Source organism: Rhipicephalus microplus, chromosome 1, assembly GCF_043290135.1.
Source record: "Rhipicephalus microplus isolate Deutch F79 chromosome 1, USDA_Rmic, whole genome shotgun sequence".
In the NCBI taxonomy this organism is placed as follows: Eukaryota; Metazoa; Arthropoda; class Arachnida; order Ixodida; family Ixodidae; genus Rhipicephalus; species Rhipicephalus microplus.
The window spans coordinates 128,252,410-128,273,778 of record NC_134700.1 but is presented as its reverse complement, the minus strand read 5'-3'; the positions used below and the strand labels follow the sequence as shown (position 1 = coordinate 128,273,778).

At 43.4% G+C, this 21,369-nt stretch overlaps 1 protein-coding gene across 1 annotated transcript in view; it reads left to right on the top strand.

Moving 5' to 3' along the window:
• The window catches only part of LOC119178218 (uncharacterized), a 40,495-nt gene extending 19,371 nt beyond the window's left edge, over positions 1 to 21,124 (top strand). The window contains exons 3-6 of the mRNA XM_075887344.1: positions 1,652 to 1,726; positions 20,205 to 20,217; positions 20,382 to 20,425; positions 20,883 to 21,124. Coding sequence (XP_075743459.1) covers positions 1,652 to 1,726; positions 20,205 to 20,217; positions 20,382 to 20,425; positions 20,883 to 20,972 — 222 coding nt within the window. The 3' untranslated portion in view covers positions 20,973 to 21,124. The remainder of the gene's footprint in view (positions 1 to 1,651; positions 1,727 to 20,204; positions 20,218 to 20,381; positions 20,426 to 20,882) is intronic.
• Positions 21,125 to 21,369: the final 245 nt, after the last annotated feature.

Genomic DNA, 21,369 nt, shown 5'->3' with positions numbered 1-21,369 from the left:
GCTTGTTTTTTTGGTTGATTGAGTTCTAATGTTCTCTTAGTTCAGTTAGCGAGTAGTTTTGTAAATATCTTGTATACGACGATGAACAATCCAATCAGCCTGTATTTCTTAATGTCCTTGTCATCTATTTTCCTGTGGTTTAGGATAATGCTAGCATTCTTCCAAGATTCTGGTACTGTTCCCGTCAGGAGACACTTCGTAAACAAGCTGGCTAGTTTTTTCTAGCCCAATCCTTCTTCCGTCTGTCAGCAGACTTGATGTTACGTGGTCCTTACCAGCAGCCTGTCGTCTTTTCATCCACTCCAAAGCTTGTCTGACTTCTATCACTACTGGTGGGGTGCCATCAGCGATACTGCTAGTTCTTATAGTAAGTTCGTGGTTTTCCAGGCTGCTATACAGATCTCTGTAAACTCTTCTGCTATTTTAACTATCGTATTCATATTGGTAGTTACCTTGCCTTTTTGTTCTTTTGTGCAAAAACTCTGGTTTCTGCTCATCCTAAGTTTTCTATTTGCTGCTTTGATGCTTCCTCTGTTCTTCAGAGCATGTTCAATTGTGTCCATGTTATACCTTCTTACATCGGATAAATTACGCTGACTTATCAACTTTGTAAGCTCTGCCAATTCTATTTTGTCTGTTGTATTTGAGGCTTTCATACTTTGAGGCTTCTTTATGAGGTTGTTCGCTTCTGGGACAGCTTGCCAGTGTTCTGCCTAAATACCGTACGTCCAACTTCCACTGCACACTCCGTAACAATAGTCGTTAGATTATCATTCATTGCGTCAACGCAAAGGGTGGCTTCCTCCATAAGAGCTGAGTACCTGTTCTAAAGCAAGACTCTAAAATCTTATACTTTCCCTGTACGTGCTAGCTCATTGATTGGCGTCTTGCGTTTGAGTTTGTGTCGTTATTTCTTCAAACCTAGCCGAATTCAAGACCATACCGTTCTACGATCAATGCATCGTACCTTGCCAAGCACTTCCACATCATGCACGATGCCTGGGTGTGCACTCAGTACAAAGTCTTTTTCAATCTTACTTTCGCCATTCAGGATCCTCTATGTCCACTTATGGTTCCCTCTTTTTTGGTAAAAGGTATGCAAGATTCGTAAAATATTGCGTTCTGTGAACTCTGCTAATAGCTCTCCTCTTGAATTTCTAGTACCGATGTCATATACTCCTACTGCCTGGTCTCCAGCCTGCTTCTTCTCTACTTTCACATTAAATTCTTCCATCAGTATTGTTTACTGTGTTTTTACCTTATTTTTTGCCAATTGGACGTCTCCATGAAAGTTTTCAACTGACGCGTTACAATGGCTGGATGTAGGCATGTAAGCCTGTACCACCTTCATGTTGTATCTCTTATAAAGTTTAATTACGATACCTGCCACCCTTTCTATAATGCTATAGTATTTGTCCATGTAGCTAGCAATATTTCTGTGGATAAGGAACCCCACGCCTAGTTCTGTCCTATCACCCAGCTCACGATACCAAAGCACATGCCCATTCTGTAGCAATGTATAGACCTTATCTGTCCTGATAACCTCACTGCGCACTGTTACATTTTATTTACCACTCTCTAGCTTCTCGAATAGTACAGCTAGAGTTGCCTTAATAGACAAGTTTTTACAGTTAAACGTTGCCAATTTCAGGTCTCAATGGCAGCCTGTCCGGAACCAGAGATTCTCAGCCCCCTCTGCTGCTTTGCAGATCTGACCACCGCCACGGTAAGCTGCTTCACATCCGCTGCGGATTGAGGGCCATGAGTTATCTGACGTATGCATATGGTTACCTGGGCATTCTGATATAGGCGCAAATGGTTCAGCAGATCATGCTGCTCACACGTCACATGAAGAAGCAAACAACGTTCCAATTCTGCTTTCAAGAACGAATGCGGCGAGGCAGATTCATCAACTGGCCCTCAGTCTCACACTGACTGAGTGGAACACACCAAGCATACAACGTACAAAACTGCATGAGCTCGACCCTTCACTACAACTCCGGCCTCCACCCGGCCTAATCGACGTGAAGCTGCGCTTCTCCATCGCCTTTGGCTGGGAGTTGCTTTCACGAAAGCTTTACCACGTTAATGAGAATTACTGGCAGGGCGGCGTGCGATGTTTGAGGCACCGACGAAAATATCGAACACCTGCTGTGCCACTGTCATCGATTTCCCTCAGATAGACAAGTACTTGCCAACACAATGCGGCGACTGGATGATCAGCCTCTTTCTTTGCAGGTGCTATTACAGCAACGTCCACATGCCTCGACAGCCCACAAGGCAGTGAAATCTTTGCTGTGTTTCCTGAAAAAGACAGGCTTGTGTGAACACCTCTGACATGCGGCAGAGTTCTACACGCTGCAGTGAAATTACTGTCAGTCTCTCCCCCCTTTTTTGTTTTCCCTCTCTTCGCTTTTTCTCATCTTTCTTGTCCCCTTCTCCAATCCCCCAGTGTAGGGTAGTCAACAGGATATCTTTCTGGTTAACCTCCTCGCCTTCTTCTTTTGTTGCTTCCTCCTCCATATGGGAGGTAGTGCAAGATACTCTACCAAGATTGCTAATCTTTATCTAGTGAGGGATTGCGTTACCCGTGGTGTTCACCACTTTGGCCAAAACTCAGGCCTCTTAATGCACTTCCATCACCACGTCGATTAGTTTTAATCTGTTTGGGAACTGCGTGGCCCCGGAATTCAAACCATGGACCTCTTGAATGTGAGGTGGATGCTCTAACCACTACGCCATCGCTGCACTGATATGAAGACAATAACGCTCAAATTCCATTAACGCGAAAAAAAGTGTTTTGTGACCTACTTATTCACTTTCTTTCTCACTCACCTTACGAGAGCTAATATTTGAGTGTGTAGTGGCATACTGTGCAGTGCACTTTTTTGTTTTTCCTACAGTGCAAGACGTTACGAAGTGCAAAGAAAGAGCTAATAAAGTACAAGGAACTCACTTAACTTGTTCTGTGTTAGTACAAGAGGAACTATCTATACAAAACACGCAAAGGTCATCTGAAGATTAGTTGTGGTGAAGGTGACACGAGTTCCAATAAAAGCCGCTCGAGAACGCATTGTCTAAGAAAGAAGCCGAATAACTGAAAGAAGGTGTAGAATTTTCTAGCCGATGTTGCTGATGCTCTTTACAACAAAGAGCTTGGTGCGCCATGTTAGGAGATACATGTTCTGGGTTCTCTTTAAAGCTGAATAAAAGGTTGCTGTATAAAGCACTTATTATATCGAACAGCGCGGACATTACTCTACGAAATTGTTGATTGTGCTGATAAGTCTTAGCATTGTCTAAAAAAAAGATTGTCGAGAAATAGTTACCTGGCATCAAATGCATTCGCCAAAGTTGACAGGACGGCGAAGGCTATCTCCCATTTCTCCTTGGTGGTTGCACTGATGCTCGTCCAATCCCCTCTGTATTGTTACTGCCCCAAACATGGTTTCGAACTACCTCAATAATTGGATGCATCAAAAGCGTTTGGCAGATTAGCTGGTTTGGAACTGGCCCCATGATCGGCTCATCGTTGACTAAGCGAAAATGTCTTGGGAAGGCGCCGTCATAAATATCTTGCAGCATCATGACGCTATAGCGATACCAATAAATGGTATAATACGTATTATGATAACATCTTTGGATGTTCGCCCCGCCGCGGTGGTCTAGTGGCTAAGGTACTCGGCTGCTGACCCGCAGGTCGCGGGTTCGATTCCCGGCCGCGGCGGCTGCATTTCCGATGGAGGCGGAAATGTTGTAGGCCCGTGTGCTCAGATTTGAGTGCACGTTAAAGAACCCCAGGTGGTCTGAATTTCCGGAGCCCTCCACTATGGCGTCTCTCATAATCAAATGGTGGTTTTGGGACGTTAAACCCCACATATCAATCAAGTATCAATCAATCTTTGGATGTTGATTTCTTGCGTCACGTGTGTTATGCCACCGATATGGAGCGCAAACAATGCCACCAGTTATTGTCGCATTTTATAAGACACGTAAAGCTTTGACCTAATTAAAGTATTTTGTAAATGACTGTAAGCTCACAGGGCATGCAGTACAGCTGCAGAAGGGTTGAGAAGCAGGCTAGTCAAGGTAGACTTTAGTTGGTAAAGCCGGCTAGCTGGTAAAGATATGATGTGCAATGGTGCGTCAGATTTTCAAGTTCCTTCTACAGGCTAAACTTTACTGCAATAATACTGAAGTATTGGCAACGCAAACTGGCAGTACCCAGAAGAAGAAAAATTTGCGCACCTTCTTTTGCATCCCGTTTGATTACGCCAAGATAGTTCAGTATGAATGCAGTGGGATATCGGCCTCTACAAAAAACACAAATTCAATGTATAATTGCACATTTTACCTTTCTACAAATGAATGTTCTCTATTGGTAAATTTAGGAGCACTATTTCAGTGTTTTTCATAAATAGACCAATGCGGCGCTAGAAAGTGAAACATGGCACCTTGGTCTTCAGGCCACGTTTTCCTTAATTATTTGTTTAGGAAGAACTCCTAAATAAAGAGAACAAAAAGACTGCGGCCCTCAGTGAGAATGGACGCTGTAAATGTACACCTTCTCGCTGAACCACTTTCGTTTAGGTTAACAAGTTTTGTATTTGTCGTTACGAATCAAGTGTAATTCAATAGTGCTAGTATTGCAAGGGTGCTTGGAACATTGTCCGGGGCCACAGAGTGTTTACGGGTGAAACACGTACTTTAGGGTCCATTTACTTGCTCATTGTCTAGTGTACGGCATAGTACATGAAAGGTACCAACTATGCATTTCCCGTAACTTTCATTGGGTAGGGAAGCATCCATTATGCCAATATGCCACTCGTCATTCTGCTTATAGGCGAGGTACAAGCTGCATATATCTATGATACTTGCTTGTGCTGTGGCTGATGACCATAAAGATCAAGTGCCTTCCAGACCCCGCATCGTCTTTCTGTCATTGATGAAAAAATGGCAAATCTCACGCACAGTGAGAATCCGTGATATATGAAGCCCGAATGAGAAATGTTGATATGTTACTTTAAAATCAGCACAAGGTTAAGAAGTGAAGGTAAATGATGCCGTACATGACTTCCGTGTCATGATTATCATGTTTTGATGATTCATTTACCTTCCTCATATATTCACGTCACGTGATACCAAATTTAGTATATCAGGTCAAGCTGAACGGCCGCGAGCAGGTTATGAGTGTGGTTTGTTGTCAAGCTCTTAACACGTGTGTCAGGATTATCATGTTTGCACCTCTCATATATTTCGCAATTTATTGACATGACGTAACACAAAATTTGGTATATGTGCAGCTAGCCAAACGGCCGCGACCGCGCCATGAAAAGCCCAATATACTCCAATGAAGAGTTGACTTGCATCCACGCTGGGCACAGCGAAGCGACCTCAACAAGACGCCAGGCGCAACACCGTCCGTCAGCGCGGCCTGACGGCAACCGGCGCGAAATGCCACAACCTGCATTTCGCGCCGATGCGTTACCCAGGCAACACTGCGTCTCCCTATTTCCGTGACGTAGGGACCCCGGACGCGCTGAAACGCGCATGCGTCAAAGCAACGCAGAGCGGCGCGCGCCTGCGAGTATATGGCAGGACCGGCGCCTGACGTAGTCACGCCGGCGCGATGCGACGAAATGAACACCAGCGAGCACACAAACCGCGTCACGTCGAAATGTATAGGCGCCTTGACAGTGGCATGTACATTGTTCTCACATGACATGCATCTCATGATCATATGAAATCTGAAGTCTGAAATAATGTTTGCACCAGTCACATACCTTCGTCATCCATTAGCGTCATGTAATACCGAATTTGTCACATGTGAAGCTAGTGAAACGGCCTCGACCGCATAATCAGTGTGGCATGTAGTCGTATTGTTACATGACACGCATGTCATGAATATCATGTTTGGATGAGTTATTTACATGTGTCGTTCGTTCGCGTCGCACAATACCGATATTGGTAAATATGAAGCTAGCGAAACGGTCGTGAGTGCATCCTCAGCGGAGCATGTAGTCATGTTGTTACATCACACGCATCTCATGTTTATCATGTTTGCACCACTATAATACCTTTGTCATTCATTCACGTCCCGTAATACCAAACTTGGTATAGGTGAAGCTAGCGAAACCACCGCCAGCGCATCATGAGCGTGGCTTGTAGTCAAGTTGTTATATGACACGCATCTCATGATTATCATGTTTGTGTGCACCGGTCACGGTCACATACCTTCGTCATTCATTCACGTACTAAAATACCAAACTTGGTATATTTGACACTAGCGAAACGGCCGCGAGCGCATCATGAGCATGACATGTAGTCATGTTGTTACTTGACAGGCATGTCATGATTTTCATATTAGGGTCTGTCACTTGTGTTCCCCATTCAATCATGCCATAACATACCAGTTTTGCAACATGCCATGTGAACGAAACCACCGCAAGAGCTGCAGGACCATGAATAAAAAATATTTAATTCATGACATACAGGTCACGATTGTCATGTTATGACTAGTGAGATATGTTTTTCATACAGTCATGTTATGCCATACCAAGTTTGGTATGGATACCGTAATCGAAACAGCCAGGAGAGCTAAAAGTCGTAGGCGGATAGATAGATAGATAGATAGATAGATAGATAGATAGATAGATAGATAGATAGATAGATAGATAGATAGATACGCTCAAAGTCGCTGAAGTTGGCTAAGAGAGGCTTCGCATTTAAAACAGTGTGAATGCACTCCTACCTGCGAAAGAGAAAGCAGACGCAGACAACGAAAATGATAATTGTTAGGGCTTAACACCCTAAATCTAAGACTATGAGAGACGCCGGAGTGGAGGACTCCAGAAATTTCAACCACCTGGGGTTATTTATCGTGCACCTAAATCTAAGCAGGGAGGCCTCAACCATTTCCACCTCCATCAAAAATGAAGCCGCTGCGGCATGGAGGTGAATTTCGTTAGTGCTTTCCTGGGTATGTGGCAATGTAAATGAATACAGCAAAACTTTAGCGGCTGATATGTTTTGTTTAATTCTTGCAAATCCACAGCCATTTGGAGTAGAATATGGGCCGTGTCAGCTTGTGGCATGCCAACAACAAAAAAATGTTTGGCCAGTGATATGGACGAAGCTCTCGAACTTGGCAGATTCAGTGCGTCAGCAAGTTGTGTATGAGCCGGACCTCTTTCCGCAGATAGTCATCGGTAAGTTCATCTGCGAGAGTGGCAGTAGTGTCCTTCGTAACTGGCGCCAGTCATTCACATGTGGTGTTGTTCGGTACGGTGTGACACATCTTGCAGCTGCGGGCTCAGCGTGGGTGTTCTCTGCCGTGGCTGGCCCAGCTGGGCAGAGTGCTTGCACGACCGGCTGACGGAGTTGCTAACGCCCGAGCTTGGCAGAACTTTTTTCTGGTAGCCACTTAGACGAGTGAAATTCACCGGTTTCCGGGTTGCATTAGTGTCCTTCACCGACCCCTAAGATGACGACGAATAGAAGTGGAGCATGGCGGACACCTCCTAGCTCAAAGAGGTAAGCACGTTCAGGTCAAATGCGTAGGTGAGTCATAAAAAGACATAGAGGCTGCCCGCACTCGGTAGGCCGTGATAGCACTCAGTGTGATTGGGCCTCTAAATAGGTGGCAGATGTTGCCATGTTGGCAAGCGCGGTGGCTGTTCTCGCAGAAGTAAACGTGTACTTTTCCGAGTCCTAGCTCTTCAGCGTTCACACAACACCTTTTTGAGCTGGTGAGATTAGAAAAACATGTCCTATAAAATACGAAAATTCTTCTTGGTGTACCCAATGGTGGGAGCTTTGTAATTCAGCAGAATTCGATTCACTGGTAAAAGTGATCCGATATGTGCACATGTCCAGTCGAGCATCAGTACATGTTCAGAGGAGCCCAAGAAATGGGCCATCACTCTTCAATGCATTCTTTAAAACATATATGTTTTTTTTTTGTAATGTATCATTTCATGTATAGATGTTAGAAGGAGCCCTGCAACACTTTTTTTACCATGGTGAGCAGTACACTGCCCATCGGTAGTCGAGGCTTCTAAGAAGATGCTAGACGAACATAATAGCAGAGCTCAGTGCCTTTAATGCACGATTAGTTGTCAAAGTAGGCGAAAAATTGTTCCCTCTTTTCTAGAAATGTGATGTAGTAAATGCATGTGACCGCGCATGAAACGAAAAGTCCGCACAATTTTGCTTATTTCAGCTTTGTCAACTGCATACTTACCGCGGCCACCGCAAGTTATCACCAACTGCGGCAAGTGAGTGCGGTAGCAGGGGCGGAATGACATCCTCTTCGGTGCACTCACTCGTACTAAAGCAGAGAGAAAGCTCTTGATTGATTGATATGTGGGGTATAACGTCCCAAAACCACCATATGATTATGAGAGACGCCGTAGTGGAGAGCTCCAGAAATTTCGACCACCTGGGGTTTTCTCACGTGTGTCCACATCTGAGCACACGGGCCTACAACTTTTCCGCCTCCATCGGTAATGCAGCCGCCACAGGGAGAAAGCTCTTGAATCATTCAAGAAATCCGCGGAACTCTACTGCCACTTGAAGGAATATAAAAACTTTTGTGGCAGTCAATTGATAAGGTTCTCAGCTCTTTGAATACAGCTTTTGAAAATTATTCAGCAAAGCGTTGTACGGACCCTTAAGGGTGTGTTAGAGAACTGAGGCGGACATTGTAATTGAAAAAGTAAAAGCTTTTTTCACGCGTGATGGTGCAAGCTCATTGAAACCCGTCATCATTTGTTTTTAACTGCAAGTGATAATGGATACGACACATGCTTTAAGCTATTAAGTTGATATTCGAACATTTGATGCTGTCACGCAAATAAATCTATACGATGTTGGTAAAATTTGAAGTTCTTATAAAGTATATTTTGTTACCAACACGGCTGCACAGTCGTATCAATGTTTTGATGGTAAGTTATATACGCTATCGGTACCTGTATTTTATTATTTGATTTTAACCCTTGCATGAGTGTGAATCGTCAGGCCATCTAAAGATAGAGTAACAGATACTATATTATGAGACATATTTACTTTCATTTAGGTTTTTATTTGCTTTCATTTTCTATTTGACTTTCAGGTACTGAGCAGCTTAGGTGACCTATGAACTTGAGCGAAATTACGCGCTTGGTCTTTATAATTAAAAATAACTAGGGATCAGCTTCTTTGAACTCTTTCCTCGATGCAGGGACACCGTTTATATGATTCATTATTACCGTAAAACTCCCAGCTGCCAAGTGACGTTGAGCATGTGGGAGATTAGTCAACTATGTTAAAGAATGCACGTAGGTAATTTCAAACACCCTATCAAGCCACATGTCAGATCTCTCGTTCCGCAACGTTCTTCTTTTTTCTTTCTCTCAATGTGAAGCATTGCGGACAGCGCACTGTGATGACTACAGCGAATGGTATTCATAAACAAGCCGGGCAGGCAGTGAGACCCAGCTGACGTCAAAAAGCTTGAGATTGGGAATTTAAATCTCTTGTCGAGTTTGCATAGTTTTGCTAGATAACCAACATTTTCGCAAGAACACTGACGCAACATTTGTACTCTCAGTAGCTGGTGAATTCACTAGCTGGTCAGGCAAAGTGTAACAACTCTTTCTGCAATGTTAGAATAATGCTGAAAAGCAGTTTGTAGTGTGCATATTAAATTTTCGTGCACTAGTTCATTGAAGCTCCTGTTTGCGAGGTGTTCTTTGTATTCTTGGCCAAAACACTGGTGAAAATAGGTGATTCGTGAGCTCTACTACTTATATTTGTTTATGTTTTGGATGATGTGTAAAAGCACTGGCACAACTTGAAGCGATGATGCTTTTTCTTTCACACTAAGAACGGCATTAAAGAAAAGAGCTGAGTTCATCTCGCAGTTGAAAATACAGTGGTAGGTGAAAAGTCCCTCATTTTTTGTTTGTTTCTTTCGTTATTTCGATCTTCCTTTCTTAAATTCTTTTTTTTTCTTTCTCTCTTTTTTTTGTTCGTTCTGTTTTTCTTTATTTTCTTATTTCTTTCTTTTTATTCTTTTTTTCTCGCTTTACTTCTATCTCTTCTTTCTTTGTTTCTTTCTTTTTTCTCTCATTGTTTCTCTCATTGAGCAGTGCTCCATACTAACTTTTTCCTTCATCATGCCGATAATGCGCCCTTCAACGACGTGCTTGAAGGCACAACACTTTAGTCGGCGGATGCAACGATGACGGTCAGACGTCAATTAACGAAATGCAACTGTGAACTGCGTCAATGAAATGTTACAATATCAAATAACAAGTGACTTAGCGCGTAGATCAGATTGCCATAATACAGACGGACTGCGATTTTGGACAAGACCACGATCGACAAGCCATTAATTTTTGAAAATGGCACCCCGCAGTGGCGTCTGCGAGAGCAGGCGTTTGGTGCGTAGCGTCACCACGGACCCGAGCTAACAAGGAGGGGGGGGGGGGGTTCGACTCCCTCCCACGCCTAGCCGTGCGTGGCTTTGCCATGTCTGCGGAAAAGGGGATCCTGGGGGTTGAGCTGACGCCGAGTGATTGGACCTTTAAGGCCCCCCGGCAGAGACAACACACCCCTTTGTCCCTGGCTTCACGTAGGCAGCACCCCTAGGCTAACCCACCCAGGTGGAATCGGCAGTCGCCTCTTCCTGTCTGTTTCTTCTTACATCTTCGTCTTTTTTCCCTCTAAATCTGTCGTGTCTTCTTCTGTTTTCTATTTACTTCATTGTTTCCTGGTGGCTAGGGTTAACCTTGTGTGGCTATCCTACCTAGGGTAAACCATATTCTGTTATGACGATGGCGTACTGCTGGTGTAAGGCTGACTTGTTCACATGATCTGCCACGTTCCCTTAATTGACTCCGTGGAGGGTGGTAGGCTTCGCTGCCGAAGAAGCCATTTTTTCATGGGACCTCAGAACCCTCCTTTAACCGATCGTTCCATGAAAAGGCTACGCACCGATGCATCCTCTTTGTTTTTCCTACAAAACATTGAAGATTTCCCAAGATACCATGTTGTTCACTTCGAAGAAATATCTACTAAAGCCAGAGCAATATCACCTTTTCTCGTGGCCAAGTGCTTAAAGGACACCATTGGGACCGGCTATAGGGCCACAAAGATGGCAAGTGGGGACATTTTCTTTGAAAAAAACAAGGAACACTACAACAAACTTTCACACCTCGTAGCGTTTGGCAATACCCCTGTATCAGTTACTGCATATCGTACTCTGAGCACCGTGAAGGGCGTAGTATCCGATCAAGACCTTATGACACTATGCGAAGAGGAACTCCTTGACGAATGGAAGGACCAAGGCATAACACATGTACCACGCATAAAAATCAGACGCAACAACACTGAAACGGCAACAAAGCACCTAATACTTACTTTCAATTCAAGCATTCTACCCCAGACACTCGAAACCGGCTACGTAAAACTTCGTGTGCGTCAATAAGTTCCTAACCAGAGACGTTGTTCTAAATGCCAGTGATTCAGACACGGATCTCAGACCTGCCGAGGTCAGCTTACTTGTGGTAAAGTGCGGCGTAACTCGTCACGGTACTGATGAGTGCGAATATGATGAGGTTCACTGTGCAAACTGCAAAGGCAGCCATGCCGCATACGCCAGAGCTTGCTCAGCCTGGAAAAGAGAAAACAAAATTATCACCATAAAACTTAACGAAAATATAACGTTCCGTGAAGCACGACAGCGAGTCTCACCTTCTTTCGCACTAAGAACGTCCTTCGCTGAAGTAGTGCAACGAGGGGCGGCCCCACAATGGCCCTTGGCGTCTACCTGAACCATGCCTAGCGTGCCCAGGTCAAAGCCACCTGCCCCTCTGGTGGGAGCAGCCAGCGCTGCCCCACCCACAGCCAACCAGTCCACACCGCTGGCCTCTACAAGCACTGGCAGCAGCCAGAGAAATGAGGAGGCGAAGGAGGCTCTAACAACCTCGTGCCCGGTGGGGGCGAAGGCTTCGTCGACTGAGGCGAAGTCTAAGCGGCACACAGATTGCTCTTTGGAGTGGGTGTCCAGTGCCTCACAGGAGGCTATGGGCATCACTCCTAGCCAAACGGCGCCGGTAGCACTAAAGGAGCGGAGACCTCTTGTCGACCGCTTCAAAAAAAAAGACCAAACACCAATTACAAGGCCTCACAAAGGCCCTGTAAAATGAACCAATCTAAGTCTTGTCTACGAACAGCACTTTTTCTTAATTCATAATGGATAAAATCATTCAGTCGAATGTTAGAGGGCTACTCATAAATCTAAATGATGCTCAAGACCTTCTCAGTAAGTTCAACCCAAAAGTGCTGTGTGTGCAAGGAACGTACCTAACTCCTAAATACAGCAACTTTATTCGCCAATACATAACTTTCCGGAAGGATCGTGAAAATGCTGCCGTATCATCCGGCGGAGTAGTCTTTATAGAAATTAAAAGTGTGGCATGCCAGCAGATGAAGCTCCGGACAGCCCTTGAGGCCGTGGCCATTGGAGCTGTACTTTTTTTTACAAACTCATCACCTTACGCTCTCTGTATATACCACTTCACCATCAGCTTAAGAGGCGCGGCTTGGAATCATTAAAATAATTACTCCCAGAACCCTTTTTTTGTTTTAGGTGACTTTAACACAAATAATGGGCTGCGGGGTGATTCCCGCTGTGACACTCGAGGACGTCTTATTGCACAGCTTCTTTATTCGTCTAGGTCATGTCTCTTATATACAAAGGAGCCTATGTATTTTAGCCTTGCAAACAATTCATAATCCTTGATAGATCTTAGCGTTTCAACACCATCACTTTTAGCCGACTTTAAATGGAATGTTCTTAAAAACTTATGAGAGTGACCACTTCCCGATCGTCCTGAGCGTGCCAAACAAAGGCCAACTATCTTCGCGGGTTCCGAGGTGGAAGCTTGACTCAGCTGATTGGGAAGAGTACCAAACTTTTACCCACATGACATGGACTGAGTTGTCTGCTCTGACCATAGATGACGCTGTCGCGTATTTCACTGCTTTTATTCTTGATGCCGAATCTAAGTGCATTATTCAAACGAGCGGAATGAGTTCTAAATGGCAAGTCCAATAGGGAAATTATGCCTGTAGGAAACTCGGATAATTCAGAATAAAGCGTGGGCATTGTTTCGTGATTTTTCAACAGCAGAAAACCTGAAAAATTTGATCAGGTCAAATCGAAGGCAAGAAAAACTCACAGACAAGCCAGATGAAAAATCCGGACAAAGTTCATAACAAGCATGAACTCGTACACAGATGACAGAAAAGTGTAGAACAAAGTCCAGAAATTTAAATGCCAACACACATATTCTCTTCCACTAGTAAATACCCTAGGAGAAATCATGGAGAACCAAGCCAACTTTCTTGGTGCACATTTAAAAACTAAATAGAGCTCCTCACACTACTCTGATGCATTCCAAAAATACAAAGCACAGTTGGAACAACAAAACCTAGAAAGAAAATCTAAAAAAAATTGCGGCTTATATTGAGCCAATCTGCTTAGCGGAATTCCAAAGAGCGCTTAACTGTTGCAACACGTATTTCCCAGGTCCTGACACCATAATGTATGAGATGCTGAAGCATCTCATAATGTATCTACCCTCCGAAAGACAAAACACTCTTCTTTCCCTTTACAATCTTGTATAGTTTTCTGGTGTGATCCCCTCTTCTTGGAAGGAAGCTGTGATAATTCCCATTTTGAAGCAGGGCAAGGATCCGTCGTCTGCATCAAATTACAGGCCTGTTGCATTAACCAGTTGCATCTGTAAGGTTTTCAAAAATTTGTATAATTGCCATCTACTCCACTTCCTAGAATCAAGCAAACTGCTAGACCCATACCAGAGCAGATTTAGAGAAGGCCGATCCATCAGCGATCATCTTAAACGGATTGAGGCACGCCTACGTGAATCATTTGTCCCTAACCAATTTTTTCTATCTGTATTCCTCGACATGGAAAAGGCCTATGATACGGCGTGAAGGTTTGGGATATTGAGAGACTTCTCGCATATGGGTATACGTGATAATATGTTCAATATCATCGAAAGTTACCTGTCCGATCGCGTATTTCGAGTTCGAGTGGGCAATGTCTTGTCCCGAACATTTGTACAGGAAACCGGAGTACCACAGGGTGGGGTAATGATCTGCACGCTCTTTATTATAAAAATGAAATCTCTGCGTCAGTACATCCCCCATGAGATATTTTACTCCACGTATGTTGACGACATCCACATGGCTTTTCAAACGTGTTACCTCGGCTTCTGTGAGCGCCAGGTCCAGCTTGCTATAAACAAAGTGTCCAAATGGGCTCATGAAAGTGGGTTCAAAGTCAACCCACAAAAATACACATGTGTCCTGTTCACACGGAAAAGCGGCTTACACCGGGATCCTCAGATTGTCATGAAAGGCGAACTTCCACCCGTAAGCACAGAACATAGGTTCCTTGGTATAATCTTGGATGCAAAACTAACATTCGCAACACACATCAACACGCAACACCTTTAAAATAAATGCATGAAAAGAATGAATATCCTGAAGTTACTGTCGCGCACATCCTAAGGAAGCGACAGAAAGTGCCTCATGAATCTCTACAAAAGCCTGGTACGTTCACGTCTTAACGATGGGGCAATAGTATATCTATCAGCCTCGCCAAGCACAATAAAGATTCTGGATCCTCTACATCAACTGGGCATCCGCCTCTCTACAGGTGCCTATCAAACGAGCCCTGTAGAGAGCTTTTACGCTGAGTCGAATGAGTGGTCACTCTCCCTGCAGAGATCCGGCATGCCTTTTATTCATTATTATCTGAAAGTGAACGGCGATAAGGAACCCTATGCATTCCAAAAATAATGATTTGTCTAGTTGTGCACTTTTTGGAAACCACTCCTCGATGAGGCAGCCTTACTCACTTCGTGTGAGGGGCCTAGCCGAGATAACAGGTGTGCCGCTTTTCGAACAGTGTCGCATGGCTCCTGCTGCACACCTACCGCCGTGGCAGTAGCAGGTGATAGAATGTGATGTATCCTTTGCGGAAGTGACGAAGTATGCACCGATTGCACATATACACACATACTTCATGGAACTTAAACACAAATTCGCTTGCCCTGAATATTTTACAGATGCCTTCAAGTCTCGAACTGATGTGTCCTATGCAGCTGTAGGGCCATCCTTTTCAGCTTCCGGTATTCTGCACCCACAAACAAGCGTTTTCATCGCAGAAGCTCATGCGCTCTCTGTGGCTGCCAAAAATATAAAGCAATTTAAACTAGAATGCACGGTTATATACATGGGCTCTTTGAGTGTTGTAACAGCTTTGAAAATTTGAAAAAAAAAACATAAAAATCCTGTGCTTGTACCGTTTTATTCGCTTTTATGCATGATCTACGCTCTCAAACGGCATGTTGTGGTGGGCTGGGTGCCAGGGCAGCGTGAGATTGTTGGAAACGTAACCGCGGACCAGCTAGCTGTAACCGCGCACGACAACACTGCCACCAACCCATCTTTGACTGTCCCTGAACTTGACATGAAGCACTTCTTAAAACAAAGGCTCAGAGCATATTGGCAGCGCCTATGGGATAGGCAGACTGAAAATAAACTACATATTATCAAATAGAAACTTGACAATTGGCCACAAGTATCTAAATCACGCTACGGACAAGTAACATTTACCAGGCTATAAAATAGGGCACACACACAGCACACATTCATATTTTCTATCTGGTGGAGAACAACCTAGCTGTGAGAAATGTGGTGAACCACTTACAGTTCTCCACATCCTTGTCCAGTGCAGCGAGTTGGATGGTATCAGAAAAAAAACATCTTTACTGCCCTATTGACAGCAGCTTCCACTGCACCCTTCTATGTTTATCGGTAGGGATGCACTCTTTAAACAAAAATCATTGTTTCTATTTTTAAAAGAAGTACATGGTTTTAACACTATATTTTGAGGTGACCCGTAGCACGGCCTCCATACGGAGGTTGCTGTTGCAGTGGCCGCATAGACAGCACCCTGCCTCGCGGCTCGTGTGTTCAAGGGCAGTGATGAGACAAATGTGCTAAATAACATGTCAATCCCAAATATTTCCTTATTCTTGTACTATGAGTATTGCCATTAGTCTTTAGTTTTTTATTTCATCTCACTCACATGGTTTTCATATATTATAATTTACCCGCCCTAAGGCGAGCAATCTTAGGCCCTTCACAGCCCGGTAGCATCATCTTAGTTGATATACCTCACATGTCATTGTTACATTGGAAATCATTGTCACTGTTTCATCCTTTCCATGGGGCTCTTTGGCCAAGACATGGCCCTTGCGCATTTAAAACCTACATATCATCACCATGCTGAAAATTGCATGCACCAGGTCGTGTGCTTCTGCAGCACGTTCGAAAGACAAATTTGTGCGTACTCTTGTTCCCTCACCAATGGCAGATGCTACGCGAACGATGTCAACACCGAAATTCGTTAACGCATAAAAACTTTCTTTAGAAGGTCTATACTTCTATACTTCACAGTTAGTGATTCTGCCACGATTCTTTGCTGTCAAGTGTTACGAATTGACACGACTGTGGAAAGTATTTATGTAAAACAGAAGTCTTTGCCGAAGTACCCATCTCTTGAGACATGTTTGATTATTACCTCGTGAGACATCTGTTATTTTCGCAGAGTCTGTACCCTCCAACCATTTCATGCCGTCATATGGATCACAGTTTTGGGAACAACATGTGAGTGTTCACTGAATATTTTTTTCGTTTAGAGTATCAACTCAGAGAAGCCAGATTTTGACGTAGCACTATGCGCCCGAGAACGCTAAGATAAAAAGAGGACAGGAAAAATGCTAAATCGGAATCACACGTTATTTTGCGGGCTTTGAAAATATAGGGAGGTGAAAACACCAGGTGTTAGCAATAATAGTGCCACATAATGAAAAAAAAACAGATTACACTCTGGCACACTGCTCTATATGTCTAGATATTCACTATCTCACATGAAAATAGGCCAAAAAAGGACATGTTAATATATTTTGCTCAAGCTGTTGATAGCGTTATATTTCGGATTGAGAAAAGATAGGCATTTCAAGAATATACGAGACAAAAAACGGAAGGAATTTATCACTCACACGGCGAGTGCCTGTGGAGAGCGCAATAGTTGAGAGCAGTCTTCATGCCTCCGTTCAGTAATCTTTGCTACATGAGGGCTTATAACGGACCGTGCCTATCATTACCTCAGCGGCTTTGTTTTCCACAATATAGACACTGATTGCATGGTAAGGGGGCTCAGCACAAGCACGACAGTGCTGAAACAATAGCGTACACAATGTGAGAAATGGAAGGCAAAGAGGGACAACACGAGAGCTGACTACCAACTGAATTATATTTTTCGCAACACACATGTTCATATAGACATACCAGCAGGTAAAATCTCTCAACAAGGAAACGTGAGCGACGTGACATAGTTCTGGAGGAGTGTCCATTAAAAACGAACGCACAATAACAAAAGGACTAACTCCTATCCAAAAGCTTCGTTATTATCGGACACTTCCTCGGAACTCTGTCACGTTGCTAACGTTTGCTAGTTCGAAGATTTTACAGGTTTGTATATATATATATATATATATATATATATATATATATATATATATATATATATATATATGTGTGTGTGTGTGTGTGTGTGTGTTTGTGTGTGTGTGTGTGTGTGTGTGTAGTTGTCAGCGCTCATGTGGTCCCTCTTTGTCTTCCGTTCCTTGCCTTCCGTGCGCTCTTCTTCTTTCCAAAACTTCCAAGCTTGCGCTGCGGCCCCTATTAACATAGATTTCAACCAACTTGTTCAAGTAAGCATTCTTCTTCAAGAGTTTATGAGTTGACTCCGTTTATTTAAGAGACAGCAGACATGTTCAACAAGTGCAGCTTTTAAAGTGCAGCTTTTATATAATGTGTGTAGTGAACGCTGCGGACACACACTTTATTTATATATATTTTCTGCCAACCTTGGCTACTGAGAATGCCATGGCCATGTGAGAAATGCGGCACATCTCGTTCTGGGCGTCGGTTTTGTGTGCTTAGAGACATGACTTACCCATAGCAAGGTAGATATGTTTGCTTTGCAGCTGCATAGAATTATTTGTTTCACAGGGGCAGTTTCATTACCCAATGTTGTCCGAGGCGTAACACCGAATACAGAGGTGAAATATTAGATTACGTTTCTGGGCTTAATCTTTTTTCATTCATATTATCCAACCACAATTAAAACTCTAAGTTAGACTCAATGATTGATTAATGGTGTTTAAAATCCCGAAACTACCATATAATTACTGGAGACGCCATAGTGGAGGGCTTTGGAAATTTCTACCACCTGGGGTTCTTTAATGTGCACCCAAATCAGAGTACTCGGGCCTACAACATTTCCGCCTACATCGGAAATGAAGCCGCCACAGCCGGAATTTGACTTGCGGATCAGCAGCCGAGTACCTTAGCCACTAGACCACCGTGGCGGGGCCAAGTTAGACTCGTACTCATGTTTTTTTTACCTGAGATAACACAAATACGCAGGTACGCTAACGTTTTAGGATCAAGCAGATTTTTGTTCCTCAAACCACCATAGCTTGCAACATTTACACTTTAACCTATTATACTGTAGACTGTGGAATGCCAGAATGCTGTTTAAGTTATACATATCCTTAGAATGAAGTCACCTTATATGCATGCACGGAATCATGTGACCATCTATGTTCTGTTGTCATGTAAAAGGTGTCCTTGTCTGAACATATGTTCTCTCATAAGAATCTGCCTAATACGACTTGAAGAAGAAATCAATCATGTGTGGCTTATTTATTGAGTACTTAATACCTCTCACACAGCTCTGTTTCGTTAGTTCCGGTCTTACAGAGCAAAAGTTGCAATGAGGAAGACCTCAAGTTTTATTTCTGCTCCGTGACGCACAGCTGTATTTTGTTGTCGGTAAAGTTTGTATGAAAGATGTAAAGCTATTTCCTAATAAATATTATGATTTAAGGCCAATGTGGTTATTTTGATTGAACGAACGCGTATATGTTCCGCATTTGTATAACCTTCAAACTACAGGTAAACAGAGATGCAGGACCGTCATCAAACTTTGGGATAATGAAATGCTAGCTGTAGCCTTTCTTTGACCGCAATGATACACTGTGAGAAGCGTTTGACGCAGCAAACTTTAGGAATGCGTCGTATATTTGCTTTCAAAATGCACCTACACTGCTCATTTTCACAATTAAAAATATCTATAACGTGACAGACACAAATGTCGCCATGTAATGAGCATGCGAAAGCTTTAGTGGCGTCAAACCACATTAAAGTGACGCACAGTGAGCGGTGACCCACAGATCCACTGCAGCTGAGATTGATGCTGAAGCTGCAGAACTTGGCCGCTTTTTGTGTGGTCCTTCCCATCGTCTAGCGAACCGGTGAAAGCTGCGTTAGATAAGTTTAGTTAGTTCACACGTTTATTGGCTTTAGCATACTGGTTTGTAGCAGTCGCAAACTGGAGATGCTGAATTAGTCACCCACATGGTGGCGCTGAAATCAGAGAGGCAAACACACAAATCCTGTTGCAGATACCTACTACTTTCTACTTCTCTACTGGTGTAATGTCTGGGAGTGGTGTAGTTCCGGATGCGTTGCCTTCTAAGACGTCCTTCACTATGGTCACTTCTCGAAAACAAAGAAATGCACATATAGTTGGGATTGCACAAAACGTCACTGTAGATGTCGACACCTTCAAATATTACCGCAGTACTCTGGAGACGCCTCTGCGGATACCGGGATACCGAACACCCTAATACTCTGTACTAGAAAATTTTAGCGAATGTAGAATCATTTATATATTTCTCACGTGCACGTTCAAAGCCATATGATGGAGAACTGCTTGTGTCAATGCTTCGGAAACCCATGTGTTGAAGCTACCCACACTGTGACTCCAGTGTCCAATTCGCCACCCAGTAACCAAAAAAACAACAACAAAAACTCGTGTACACGAATAAAGCAATACTATTTTATTTAGTGAAAGTGCATGAATCTTGTAGCGTCTGTCATGCTAGCAATAAGAAACGTCTACCCCGAAAATTGTGAAGGCCCCAACCTTCCTCCCACTACACACTTGGGGTTTTCTTATTTTCTAAATTTGTCTTTTTCTTCTTTCGCAGGCGCCCCTGCTTTGTGAGTACAATTCGGCCCAGACACCTGACCTTTCTTTCACCTCTTCTAGCAAATGAGGTTTTCATTGCCAAGGAAAGTCACCTTACGCAACGAAATGTTCTTTTTATGTTTGTGTCACAAGCATTGATGGTATTATAAAAGATTTGTCCACTTTTATTTTTCAGTGGTGAAGCGGTCAAGACGCACGCTGTCAAAAAAACTGAGCAAGGTACTTTTTTTGTTATCTTTCGCTTACAACTCCATGCTATCTACGGCTCAATATTGTGCGCCTTATGGTTATATATTCACAAGATTTCCATTGAAGCATTGCATAAACATAGCCGGCTTTATCACATTCTGAATTCTGAGGACAAAACAAAGCAGCATAGGGAAAGTTTGGTCGATTTTGCGATAACCATAGCAAGAACTGAGGATAGAGAACTATACTAACTAGTTTTTTTTTGTTAAATTTTAGCCACTTTTCTTGCGGCCAAGTAAGCCCTCTAAAAACATATTTTGATACATCGAACGCGTTCACACATACTTTGTAGAGAACTTAGCATAGTGTTTCTTGTGTAAATATGATTAGTTAAATCAGAGCCATATTGTACATTGTGATTCCTTGACTGCTTTCACCGCACACGTTGCCAAACCTCTGCATCGCACTTTTGTTTTCATCTTTGCAGACGAGAAACTGCATAATTCTCTGGAAGTTCCTCTTCGAGCTGTCGGTAGTTCGCTGGGTAGTGACCATGTTCCAGAACTGGTTGAAGTAAATGGACGACTTGATAATAATGCCAACGACGTCAAATTATCAAATACAGAACTGGCGGTCAGCGATGATGTAATTGACGAAAACGGTGATGACACCAGTGAGCGTGGTCTTGTCAAGAAACTGAAGAAATGGAAGAAGAAAGCGAGTCATGCCCTCGGTGATACCGCAAAGGCTATTGGCATCAGTAAGATGGTGGGAGCTGCTGCAGGGGCAATGGGATAATACGTGTGTCCGCTTAGTGGTACTAAACATACTAGCATCCTTAAGGAGCCGGAGCATCTACTTTGCGCATGACTTAGCAATAACAGCAATTGCAAAACCGCCTATAATAAACAAATATTCTTGTATCCTTTTGACTCCCAACATATTTGCTTATCGTAGCAGTGGCTGTGAATACC